At 44.5% G+C, this 12,882-nt stretch overlaps 1 protein-coding gene across 1 annotated transcript in view; it reads left to right on the forward strand.

Moving 5' to 3' along the window:
* The window catches only part of tulp4a (TUB like protein 4a), a 113,659-nt gene that overhangs the window by 81,628 nt on the left and 19,149 nt on the right, over positions 1–12,882 (forward strand). The window contains exons 7-9 of the mRNA XM_084314984.1: positions 9,368–9,475; positions 9,810–9,976; positions 11,295–11,519. Coding sequence (XP_084171110.1) covers positions 9,368–9,475; positions 9,810–9,976; positions 11,295–11,519 — 500 coding nt within the window. The remainder of the gene's footprint in view (positions 1–9,367; positions 9,476–9,809; positions 9,977–11,294; positions 11,520–12,882) is intronic.

Here is a 12,882-nt window from a genome sequence, read left to right on the forward strand (position 1 = left end):
TAAACCACATCTAGCCAAGCCTTGTAATTGACTGTCTTGTGGACACGACAAGAAGAAGAAGTTAATACAAAAACAAAGTCCTTGTAGCAGTATTAAATAAAGTAAGCAGGGTTCGCACAAGGTCCTTGAAGTGCTTAAAGTGCTAGATTTTTTTACCAAAAGTCAAGGCCTGGAATTCCTTGAAAACAGCAATTTTTTTAACAAGGTGCTTAAAAAGTCCCTGAAATTCAAATCAACCATTCGCATTGAACGTTTTGTTCATCCATGATCAAATTGTTCTGAATCAAGAAATAGATTTTTTTTAATTTAAAGTGTAACTAATTGTGGGAAATTAGTTTTAAGCCGTACATATTGGATCTGATTTTTATATATAAAAAAACGACATTTAAAAGTTAATTTCATTTTGCAATGTCTGTGGGAACCCTGAGTAAGAGCATTTTGATTGAAATAGCAGCATGGCAAATGTATCGCAAGATAAAGACGTAAAAAAAAAAAAAAGGATCTTTCATAGTAAATCCTGATCAGTACGGTATAGACCTTTTCAAACCTGACACACATAAACCTTCCTAATGGACCAAAGTGTGTCTCCTGTCTCAGTGTTTGTTAATATCAACGGCGGACAGGAAATAAATCTGCCCCCAAGCTGTTCCCTAGCAACGCAGTTCCATTGGAACAAGGTCTACTACGGTATCGGATCATAGGTGGAAGATAAAAACGAGTCAGGGGTGGTGGGGGGGTGGGATAGGGTTAGCGTTTTCGTTATTTGGGTCACTGGGAACTCTGCGAGAGGACAGATTCAAGGGTGATCGCGGTGGGCAAGGGAGTAGGTGGCAGAGAGAGAGAGAGAGAGAGAGAGAGAGAGAGAGAGAGAGAGAGAGAGAGAGAGAGAGAGAGAGAGAGAGAGAGAGAGAGAGAGAGAGAGAGAGAGAGAGAGAGAGAGAGAGAGAGAGAGGGAGAGAGAGAGAGGAGAGAGAGAGAGAGAGAGAGAGAGAGAGAGAGAGAGAGAGAGAGAGAGAGAGAGAGAGAGAGAGAGAGAGATGAGAGAGAGAGAGAGAGAGAGAGAGAGAGAGAGAGAGAGAGAGAGAGAGTGAGAGAGAGAGAGAGAGTGTAATACATCAATACGTGGGATCTTTTCATTAGGACACAGTGTAGAGGTGAATCAATCAGAGGAGCTGCCAAAGATATAGAACTGCCCTTGTCTTTCCTGCACCACCTCCACAGCGTTTCCCATAACGTACTGTAGATGCAGTATATCTGTGGTGGCCCCACCTCAATATCGCAGAGACCCACCGCGAAGGGATTCCCCAGAGAGGTGATACAATAAGACGTTAACGGCGCTCGGTGTAACAATGTCTTTAACATATCGCTCAGCTGCTCGCCTATATGTAATCCTAACCCTCCCCAGCCTCCGAGCGCCACCACTAACCTAGGAGTCTTTAGGGGTGACACTGCACGTGCACCGTCTACATCCCCTCCGATCCATTTTCATGGCCCCACTTTGTAAATGCATATTGATCACACCCGTCCTCTGACGTGAGGTTGCTAAGGTGATCACGATGCTTCATGAAAGGTCTCTTTTTTTAATGCTGCGTGTGTAGGAGGCTTGTCGATGATCGGTCTCTTTCTTTTGTCTCGAAAGGCTTCAGTTTATATGCACGTTAACGTTCCAATATTATTTTGGAATACTTGAGTATATATCCAACGCAACAAACTTTTTGTGGTAACGTTGAGTGAGTGACTACAATTTACTGAGTTTACCTGGAAGGCACATACAGTGCATTGTGGGTACTGTAGTCTTTACCCAAAGTACTGCTCGACTTGAAGAACCTTGAGCGAGGGGTTTCAGACCAGTGCTTCGACCTATCGATCAACATATTGACAGGGCAGCCCTATAAACAACATCCAATTCCTTTTACTGTTGCATTTTGTGTTCTGTTTCCATGGTAGTAATACACACAATAATACTGAGCGTACTCATTTGTACAGGCATATTTGTGATCAGGATATGCAGATGAATGTAAACAGTACACCTTGTAGGCCTGTCACATTGTCCTACGTATATGGTGTTCTACAAGGACTGTCCTCTATTTATTTTTTTAATTATCTTTTTCCCCCTTTTTCTGTTTTTCTCCCATCCCAATGTTAGTCATTATGCCAATTCCCAATCCCCTCCCTGGTCGTTGAGCACTCTACCCCCTACCGTCGGTCCGGGAGGGCGGAGAGACTATCACATGCTTCCTCTGACACATGTGTACCCAGCCCACCGCTTCTTTTCACCTGGCAGCGCGGACTCTCACTGGGAGAGTGTAACGTGTGGAAGGTCACACTACCTCTCCTAGATCCTTTTCCTTGCTGTGCAGGCGCCCCGACCCAACTGTAGGAGTCGCTGTTTTTACAACGACCAGGACCCACCCTCGCCGGGTTTCCCACCCGCTAACACTGCCAATTGTGTTAGTATGGACGGTCGGCCAACCTGGAAGCACCACAGCTGGATTCGATCCCACTGTCTCTGTGCCAGACAGACGCTTAGTCTGCTGCGCTACCCGGCCGCCCTGTACTGTCCTCTATTAAGGAAATACCTACTCGACTAATTCTCGATTATTGTCCTTCTGCAAATGAATCCATGGCGAAGGACCTCCTTAAATCTGTTGTTGCTTATCAAAGACTAACATTTATTGGTGAACATTTTCCAGTGAATGACTAATTTAGCTTGAAAAACGAAACATACAAGCCATCTGATTAACTTAAAAAGACTCCCAGTCGACTAAGAGGTAGAAGACCTGCTCTCCACTTTCTATGTAATGCCTGACCTGGTTTTACTGTGTTTTCTTTTCCTTTGCTGACGCAGTTGTGTTGTGGTGGCAGCTAATCTCTACAGACATTCTCTCTGCTGTCTGACTTACTGTCTAACAGATCATTAATTTCCCCTGACTTTCTTTAACACTTTCACTACCACACTACAAAGGGTTAACACGTTCACTACCACACTACAGAAGGTGAACCTTTCACTACTACAGACAGTTAACCGTCTGTACTGTGGTAGTGAAAGGTTAACCGTCTGTACTGTGGTAGTGAAAGGGTTAACCTTCTGTAATGTGGTAGTGAAAGAGTTAATCTTCTGTAGTGTGGTAGTGAACGGGTTAACCTTCTGTAGTGTGGTAGAAGTGAAAGGGTTAACCTTATGTAGTGTGAAAGTGTTAACCCTTTGTAGTGCGGTAGTGAAAGGGTTAACCTGTAGTGCGGTAGTGAAAGGGTTAACCTTCTGTAGTGTGGTAGTGAAGGGGTTAACCTTCTGTAGTGTGGTAGTGAAAGGGGGGTTGATCTTCTGTAGTGTGGTAGTGAAAGGGTTAACCTTCTGTAGTGTGGTAGTGAAAGAGTTAACCTTCTGTAGTGTGGTAGGGAAAGGGTTAACCTTATGTAGTGTGGTAGGGAAAGGGTTAACCTTATGTAGTGTGGTAGGGAAAGGGTTAACCTTCTGTAGTGTGGTAGTGAAGGGGTTAACCTTCTGTGGTGTGGCAGTGAATGGGGTTAACCTTCTGTAGTGTGGTATGGGAAGGGTTAACCTTCTGTGGTGTGGCAGTGAAGGGGTTAACCTTCTGTAGTGTGGTAGGGGAAGGGTTAACCTTCTGTAGTGTGGTAGTGAAAGGGTTTAAAGGAGAGTGGGGCGGTCTGCTCCCCTTTTAGTATTTAGTCTTTAATGGAGGCGTTGGGAAAGGCTGGGAGTGTTGTGGTGGTGTCTGGATCCCAGGCCAGCAGCGCTACCTGTTGGTTCCTGAGGCGGAGGTCTTCATCACTACACCGCCTCCGGGCCTTATTGATTTCTGTGGCAAGACGCCAAGCCGGGAGAATAAGGAGGGTTATAAAGAATACAAAATAAATAATGGGTCTGACACACATCATGAACTAGAAGAAACAGCTGGATCTGACTCTGTGTTTGTTGTGTGGAAGAAGAAAGAAAAGCAGAATTGCCATGGTAACCATCCCAGACCACAACAAGTGTTCCGTCACCCTCGGGCAACTCGCGGTTGCGGGTTGGGAGCTATAGAAACACGAGATAGGCATTGTTTATCCTCACACGAGATACGTAGTTGCATCGGGAGACGTATTGATTCCCTCCGATTCTTTCCTGGAATGTGAAGGGTAACATGTGAATAAAGGCCGCCTGTGGAAATTGATCATGATTGATCGTATCCCTGGACTGCTGCTACGGTATATCAACGTGGATCAGCTGTAAACTGTAACGTGGTGCTGCATGGTATTTAGAAACGCTGTTGAAAGGAGATCAGCTGTTGTATATCCCAGCGTTTCCGTTAGCCGGTAATTACCGGTATTTGACCGGCAAAATCTGTTGAAGTCCGACATATTTCATCTCTCCGGTCTTAATGTCCGGTGAAAATAATTCCCTGAGTCTAAGCACAATTTGATTATTTGAATTGTATTAAAATAGGCTCAAATTAAATAGCCTATGCGATGAACGAAACGATCATTACATTTGTTTCCTCGTTGCTTCTAATAATGACAATGACGTCGTCAGCGAGAGCTTAGTGCTGGGTGTGCGAACTTTTGTGAAGCTGCAGAGCCATAGCAACAGCAGCACAATGCAGTATTCCAGCAGTACTCCAATTCAGCCATTTTCAGCCAATGTTGGGTGGGGGGCGCTGCTGTGCGGTTCCCAGAAAAGAGCCAATAACAGCTGAATCAGCTTCTCTGCAGCGCCATACTCTTTGCAAATAAGTCGTTGCGAGGTGGAGAGAGTCGTCACGCAAACCACGATAATGTTGCCGTCTCTCTGCTTTCTCAGTTCTTCGCTTGATATAATTAATACAAATGTCCAATATAACGGAATTCGTTAGCTCATAAAAATGTGATTATAACAGACTGCTGTTTAGTGTCGGACCGACTGCCCACATACGCGGTCTATTTTATTTCAAGTCAGCAGCAGCACGGAGTATCGAGGGACTTATTTTATTTGGAATATATTAATGACTGTATACGCAAAAGTAGCCTAGTTTTAAAGGGGTTATGCACTGCTATTCCTAGCACTATTTGGGCAACTTTACACACTTCCTGTGAGTCTATGTAACACATCTGTAATTTTTATTCCAAAAATAATCATTGTTTTATATTTCTAATCTTGTACTCAAAACCAGCATTTTTCAGCCTCATGAAAGCAGGCTATTATTGGCTTGGCTCCACCCATTCTGGCAGAATGCTTTGAGTGACAGCCACCCACCAAATAGCTCCGCCCATCTCCCCGTCAGAGATTAGGTTTCAGGTTACATACAAATATGGTATGTCATAAATATAGAGATGTAGCAGTACTGTCTATCTATATATATATAATATGTTACCATGAATTGAAATTGGGGGACCCTGATGTAAACAAGACGAAAGTCTTTCTCTGGTCTCCATCATAGCAGTACTGAGCAGTACTGTAGCAATACAAATATGGTATGTCATAAATATAGAGATGTAGCAGTACTGTCTATCTATATATATGTTACCACTATTTGTAAAAGCCACAACCACGTTACCATATTTGTAATAATGTAAATCATTGTGTCGTTGTACATATTGTGTATACACCGTTAGAAGCTAACATAGCTTAGCTTGGTAGCTATTGTGCTAACAACATATCCCGACGTCCGGCTCGCTGGCCGGCATGCACGCCCGACACAAAATGGTTCTCTCCTCTCTGTACACCCCCGTCCCCACGGGTACCCTGCCGGGGAGCCCATGGACGCGACAACGGCGGCAGCCGTAGGGTGCTCGAGCCCGCCGTAACGCTAGTGGTACACAATAGCTATGAGCTAACTAACGCTACGGCCGCCGCTGTTGTCGCGTCCACAAGCTCCCCGGCAGGACACCCGCGAGAACGGGGGCACACAAGGAGGAGAGAACCACCCCAAATCGAGCACTCATGCCGGCCGACAAGCCGGACACCGCGGTTGTTGTTAGCACAATAGTAGCCCACTGTGATGCACAGAGTGGGCCACCATTGATCAACATGCAGTGATGTGTAGCTTGCATGATGCGTGTGCAGTGCTTTGCCACACAGGTCTGAGAAGAGGACCTGCACATGATAGCAACCGGGAGCGTCGCGGAGCATTCAGCCTGCTGGCTACCTAGATCCACTTCAACCAGCCGAGCGTCGGGAGCTCCAGCAGCTTGTCGATGTGCTAATAGCCTGGAGCCAGCTACCGTTAGCTTGCAGAGGCTATTAGCACACCGACAAGCTGTGTAGCCAGCAGGCTGAATGCTCCGCGACGCTGGTTGAAGTGGATATAGGTAGCCAGCAGGCTGAATGCTCAACGACGCTCCCGGTTGCTAACGCCGGCCCCGGCTGGTGCTAAGTAGCTAGCGATCGCTCCCGAGTCCCGAGAGCTAACGCCGGTCTGTCTGTCGAAGACCGAGGGAACCGCATCAGGCTTCAGCTGATTAGTGATCTTCTGGACAAACCTTCCACCCTGCAGGTAGCAAGAATGGAGGCGGGCATTACTAAAACCACAGAGCCAATCACATCACCGTGCGCTATAAACAGCGCCCTGTGACGTGCACCAGGTCGTCAAATCAACATGACCTGATTTACTAGAGGCAAAGAGGGGATGGGCTGTAGCTGAGGAATTCGCCAATATAGTATTTAGGCCCAAAAACACATTGATACGAACTCCTATTACTATAATACAATGCTAGAGACTGAAAAATGACATTTATAATGCATAGCACCTTTAAGTAATACTATTATAAATCTACATGCCTTGAGGATGACATTCTTTATATAGCCTGCCTATCAATTGTTTTAAAGCTCAATAAACTATGACCGGAATTAATCTCATTTGTCCGGTAGATTGAAATCTTGCAGGTCACGGAGACCGGCAACAATTTTTTCTAACGGAAACCCTGGTATATCCCACGGTTCTTTGCATTTATTAAAACATTATTTTTATTTTTTCCTTTCAACCTTTTTCTCCCATCCCCCAATTTAGTCGTTCTGCCAATTCCTTTCCTGGTCGTTGCGCTGCCCTACTGTCAGTCTGGGGAGGGTGTACACTAACACATGCCTCCTCCGATACATGTGGAGTCGCCAGCCTGCTCCTGTTCACCTGACAGCTAGGAGTTTCAATTTTCCCCCTCAACATCCGTAATGGATATTCATTCGTTCGTTCGTTCATTCATTCGTTCGTTCATTCGTTCATTCATTCATTCATTCATTCATTCATTCATTCATTCATTCATTCATTCATTCATTCATTCATTCATTCAATCTTTATTTAATCTGGAAAGAAAATTGAGAACAAGCTCATTTACAATGGCGTCAAGAAATACAACACATAATAAATACAAAAAACAAGAAAACAATATAGAAACAGAAATAAATCAATTAAACATTTGAAATAAATAATTAATAACAACTGCAGACTATTGAAGTGGTTTGCTATTAAAGATATAAACTCACCAATAGATACAGGGTTCGCACAAGGTCCTTGAAGTTCTTAAAGTGCTTGATAATTATTATTTTCTTTTTAAAGTCGAGGCCCGGAATTCCTTGAAAACAGATTTTTCTTGAATTTCATTTTGCAATGTCTGTAGGAACCCTGTAGACAGTGTAGATACTAATGAATTGAGTTTTTAAGTGCATTGCAAAACGTGCCATGTTTCTGGGGCACAGAAGCTAAAAGCAGATTTTCCTAATGCAGTGCAAACTCTGGGAAACTTAACACTTTGAGTGCCAACGACGAGATTTCTGGTCCTAACTCACCATGTGTTGAGTGCCAATGACGAGATTTCTCGTTATTTAATCGTTATTTCTTTTATTAGCGATATCCATTCATTTTTCATCCATCCAGCCTGACATCATTGTGGGAATGGCTCTGAGCTCGAAAATGGCAAATACCGCCCCTATCGTCTCCCGGATGGTATTGCACATCATTGGATTGGATTGGCTGAAAAAGTGCATCGAACTCCGGTCCACGTTTTACTTCTGGGGCAAGCATCTCGATACTATTGCATTGACTGAGGGGACTGGAAGAAGCGTCGATTATCTGTTTCGGAGTATAACGTTGGATCAATAAACGCGATCGATATTTGGAATGGCGATCAGGAATTGGATTAATCTTTTTGCAGAACATCTGATCTGCGGTAAGGACTCTATGTTACCAGTTTTGGGGTAATCGGATGTTTTTTTCACAGCGACCACAACGTGTGTGTGTGTGTGTGTGTGTGTGTGTGCGTGCGTAACGTTAGCGCTGAGCACGCCATGGATAATAGATTTTTCAGCCCGCTTCTCTAGCGTGCATAAGTACACATATACTATCGATAATCTAGCTTTTTTTTTTTTTTTTTTTTTTTTTTAACTTTGACCAGTCAGCTGGTTCTTTTCGCGTTTATCGCTTTTTTTTCTGGTCAAGTATGACCGACAGAAACAGGTTGAATGGGGGTATAGATGGGGGGAAAGACACTCTGAGAAAGTACGGCTTGTCCGGGAGTCGAACTCGCTACCCCAGATCCGTGACGCGCACGGTTGTCCCCGACGCCGAAATAGCGTTCGAGGTACGCGGTGAGCTACTGGAGCTCCCCTGATAATCTAGCTTTTATTTGAAAACGATTCATAAATCAGCCGAAAAATTACAACGTGTTTTGTGTATTCCACTAAAGGGCTATTATCGCGGAATTTCTCTGAAATTACTAGAACTCTCCGAAACTATACTCGTATTCAAAACGGTATAAAACGGAAATGTACCAATGAAAAAACAATCTGTTTCGTACATGTTGACTGCAAGCAAGTCATTGATAAGCGAGGGGTGTTTTAGACCCATAGCCATAATTTAAGATATGGTTTAAGCGTTCGCAAATATCCCGACCTCCCATTGACTAAAGCGCTGGCACTCAAGGGGTTATCTGGGCAAAGGGGCGTGGCACCCAATGTGTTAAGTGTAAGAGCCAATCGCCAGGGTGAGTATGATCAGGCCCAGAGCTCCAATCCAGCAACAAGGTGACCTAGGGTGGGAGATCACCAATAATGGCCTTATACAGAAACGGCTGCCAATGCAGGTCACAGGCTAGTGACTAAACCAGCGAGCTATTAGACAAACATGTAATGAAACGATACCCTACTATTTAGTTAGAGGTTCGGAAACATCCACAGCCGCTGTGACCCTTGGTGTATCACCTGCTGGCACGAGCCAGCCATGTTGATCTCCCACAGCGTCCCCAGCACCATGGGTCCCATTGAATTTGTTGACGGTCAAACACTTCCTGCTGTTTCCATGCCAACTTGACCTCTCCTTTTCGGTAGCACTCCTCCTAGCATGGTGTCTGTCTCTTGTCTGTTCTCAGTGCATGGTGTCTGTCTCTTGTCTGTTCTCAGTGCACAGCCTGAAGCCTCTGCTAACGGTCAGCTTCACCTCCGGAGACATCAGCCTGATGAACAACTACGATGACCTCTCGCCCACCCTCATCCGCACTGGCCTCAAAGGTAGAAGTATATATAAATATGAAAATCCTGGGCTACCAGACTACTGATTTGGAGTGTGTGTGAGTGAGTGCGTGCGTGTATGTGTATGTATATGTGTGTGTGTGTGTGTGTATATGTGCGTGCGCGCATACACTTTGGAGTGTGTGTGTGTGTGTGTACGTCATGTGCAGGCCAGTCTGGCTCCTATGTTCCACTCACTCCCCACCCAATACATACATATGGGGGAGTGACATGTATATATTGTCTCATGTATATTTAGAACCCGTATTTATCTCTTCCGTCAGAAACTTAGCTAAACGTGTATTCCTCTGTGTCCTCCCGTCCCGTACGGCAGACGTCGTGGTCCAGTGGTGCTCTCAGGGGGACCTCTTGGCCGTCGCCGGGATGGAGAGAACCCACCTGCCCCCCGAGCCCTCCTGCGCCCCCGCCGCCAAGAGCGCCATCGTTAAGTTCTACAACGTCTGCGGGGAACACATCTACACACTGGACACGCCAGCACAGGTGATCAGCTGCCGGAGCGCCTCTACAACCTGCCGTCTCTAAGCCCTCTTCAGGTGTACGACCTCACAGAGGAGATTACAGCGAGCGTCCTAATGATGGGCTAGTGTAATTCTATCTTAGGCTCATCGCCAGCAGCAGACTGCATTAGTCTAGGCTGGTGACCTACCCAGTTTCTTCATGTGTTCACTAACTCTACTCTTAAGCTCAGTCTCCCCATCTCTCCCTCACTATTCTCCCAGACAGCCAGGATCAAGTTTCAAGTTTCTTTAATAGTTGTCATACAGAAGTACCGAATACTTTTATACAAAATGCTTCTTACTGTTACGCTCCAGAGACTGTGCTAGACAAGATAAGTATGAAATAAAATAGTATAGCATGTAAAATAGAAGTAAAAATAGAGGTCACAGTGTTCAGTATAGACATATGTACAATGTTCGATGCAGAATGAGAGCACTCCTCTTAGCAAACTCCTCCCAATGGCTGCAGAACAAAACCTCCTATCTGCATAAAAAAAAGTGGGGGAAAAACCTCCTATCTGCACTTTGTGAGGCACTAATACCTGGTCGGTATTGTAATATAGTCCCAAAACAGTGTATTGTATTGGATATTCTGGAATTTCCCCAAGGGGATCAATAAAGGAATATCTTATCTTATCTTATATCCTTAAAAAAAATTGCATTCTGCAAGAGAACAACATGAAAACAACACTTAACAAAAATGTTAACTTTTCAAATACGAGGTTTTATTAAACCTATATTGATCATGAAGATCCATCTAAGCATGAGTTTGGTACCGTTAGACCAACCAGACACCTTGCTTCAGATGAGAGTAACCCATCATTGTGCAAACAAGAAATAGGATGAATATACCGAACGTCACTTCATAGCACTGATATCTTGTCTTTTCAAGTGGGGACTGTTTTTTAGGGGTGCACTCTCAAGCACAGTTTAGTCTTGGGCCAAATGTACAATCGTACCTGTGTCGAGTGATGACGCGGTTGTGTGGGTTTCCTCCGGGTACCGCGGTCTCCCCCCACACCATATAATGACATGCATGATGCTAGTAGATATATCCTGCCGTTACCCTTGACCATGGTACTGGCACTACAGCTGGAGTGGGTCCCCCGGGCGCCACAGTGTGTGTGAGGCTGTGCCCACTGCTCCTAAATAGTTAGGATGAGTCAAGCGCAGAGGACGGATCTCCCCAAGGCGATTCATAAAAAGTATATATTATACATCATTAGCCAACTCATAAATAAATTAAAAAAAACTAAAAAAATCGAATCCTCATTACCGTGGCCTTCCCTCTGTTCTCACAGCGGCCAATCACCACGCTGTGCTGGGGTCACCGGGACTCTCGTCTGTTCCTGGCGTGCGGCCCGGCGCTCTACGTGGTGCGGGTGGAGCACCGTGTCGCCAGCCTGCAGCTGCTCTGCCAGCAGGGCATCGCCACGGCACTGAGGGAGGAGAAGGATGTGGCCAAGCTCACCATGCCCTGCCGTCTCTGTTCCTACGTCACTACTGCCTTCGTCCCCACCCTCAGGGTAACAGCAGGGGGCGCCAGAGGGGTGTTTCTGAGGGTTTTAGACCGCATGCTACACGGCGTGCATGTTTCACATTATTCATTATAACATTTTTATGTAGAGTAATCTTTGTATGTATATATATATATATATATATATATATATATATATATATATATATATATATAATATTTCCTGGTATTTTAGAAAGGTTTTAGATAGGTGTGGAATAAAAGTATTTATTTCCCCCCCCAAAAAAGTATTGATGAATGATTAAATAAAATTTAAAAGATTTTGACGGGTCCAAAATGGATGTTGTTGTTTACACATCGAGTGCATGTACCCCCTCCCTACTTCCCATTTCCCCACGCGGAATGCACCTGATTGGATAAATGGCACGCTGGTGCTCTAGTGTGACATCTAGTGGCTGAATGTTATCTATCTATACCTTTTAATAGTATTATTATTATTCAAAATAATTTATTGAGTTAATATAAGAGAGTTACGCATACAGTTATAGTTATGCATGTGACAAATAAAAGTTTGACTTTGATTTTTGCTTTTCTTTCACGCTTGTTGTGCACAAGTGCAATGGATGTCAGCAATTGGTTCAAGGTTCTGCCAATGAAAGATAGGGAAACAATGTCCAGGCACGCACTGTTTTTCCAAATGTATTGGCAGCCTGAAATCATATTATGACGTTTCGGTGTGAACACACCTTCTTCAGAATGGCTTGCAAGAGCTGAAGAAGGTGTGTTCACCGAAAAACCTGGAGTGCGTGCTTGGACATTGTTTCCCTATTTTTATGTATGATATCAGAGGGTACAGCACCCAGTGTCAAGTCTAGTGAGGTGAGCGCGTTCTACAACTTTTTTCTGCCAATGAAAGAGCCTGAAAATGTCAGGTCCAATGATAGTCGTTCCTTGAGTTTGGGCTGAGCTGGGCACGATGTTTATCATTGCTCACCTCGTCACATTAGGCACATTGTTAACACTTTCAGCGCCACGCTTAATCCCCATCTGCACTGCCTGTGGCCACGCTTAAAAAGATGGTCATTTTCACGGTGTTTCACGATGTTTGCAGAGCTATATTCTATATTATAGTTATGGAGACAATACTATGGCTCATTTGACAGTCACTATCTCTCCAACATGTAAAAAAGAGTTTTTGTCTTCTTTTTTTTTTGGCATGCATTAGGTTTAGGGAACAGCCGCACCGTTAGCCTAGCTTAGCGTCATTCACTGGAAGTAGGTGTGCCAGTGTAGCCTAGTTCCCAACAGTCACGAAATACACTCCAAATACAACTCCAAAACTTTCCTGTAAACATGTTGTGACCTGTGTATTTACCACCAAAAAAAGAATAAAAAAAATTAGACATTTTCAT

The sequence above is a fragment of the Notolepis coatsorum genome, assembly GCF_963971535.1.
Source record: "Notolepis coatsorum genome assembly, chromosome: 5".
NCBI classification, from domain to species: Eukaryota; Metazoa; Chordata; class Actinopteri; order Aulopiformes; family Paralepididae; genus Notolepis; species Notolepis coatsorum.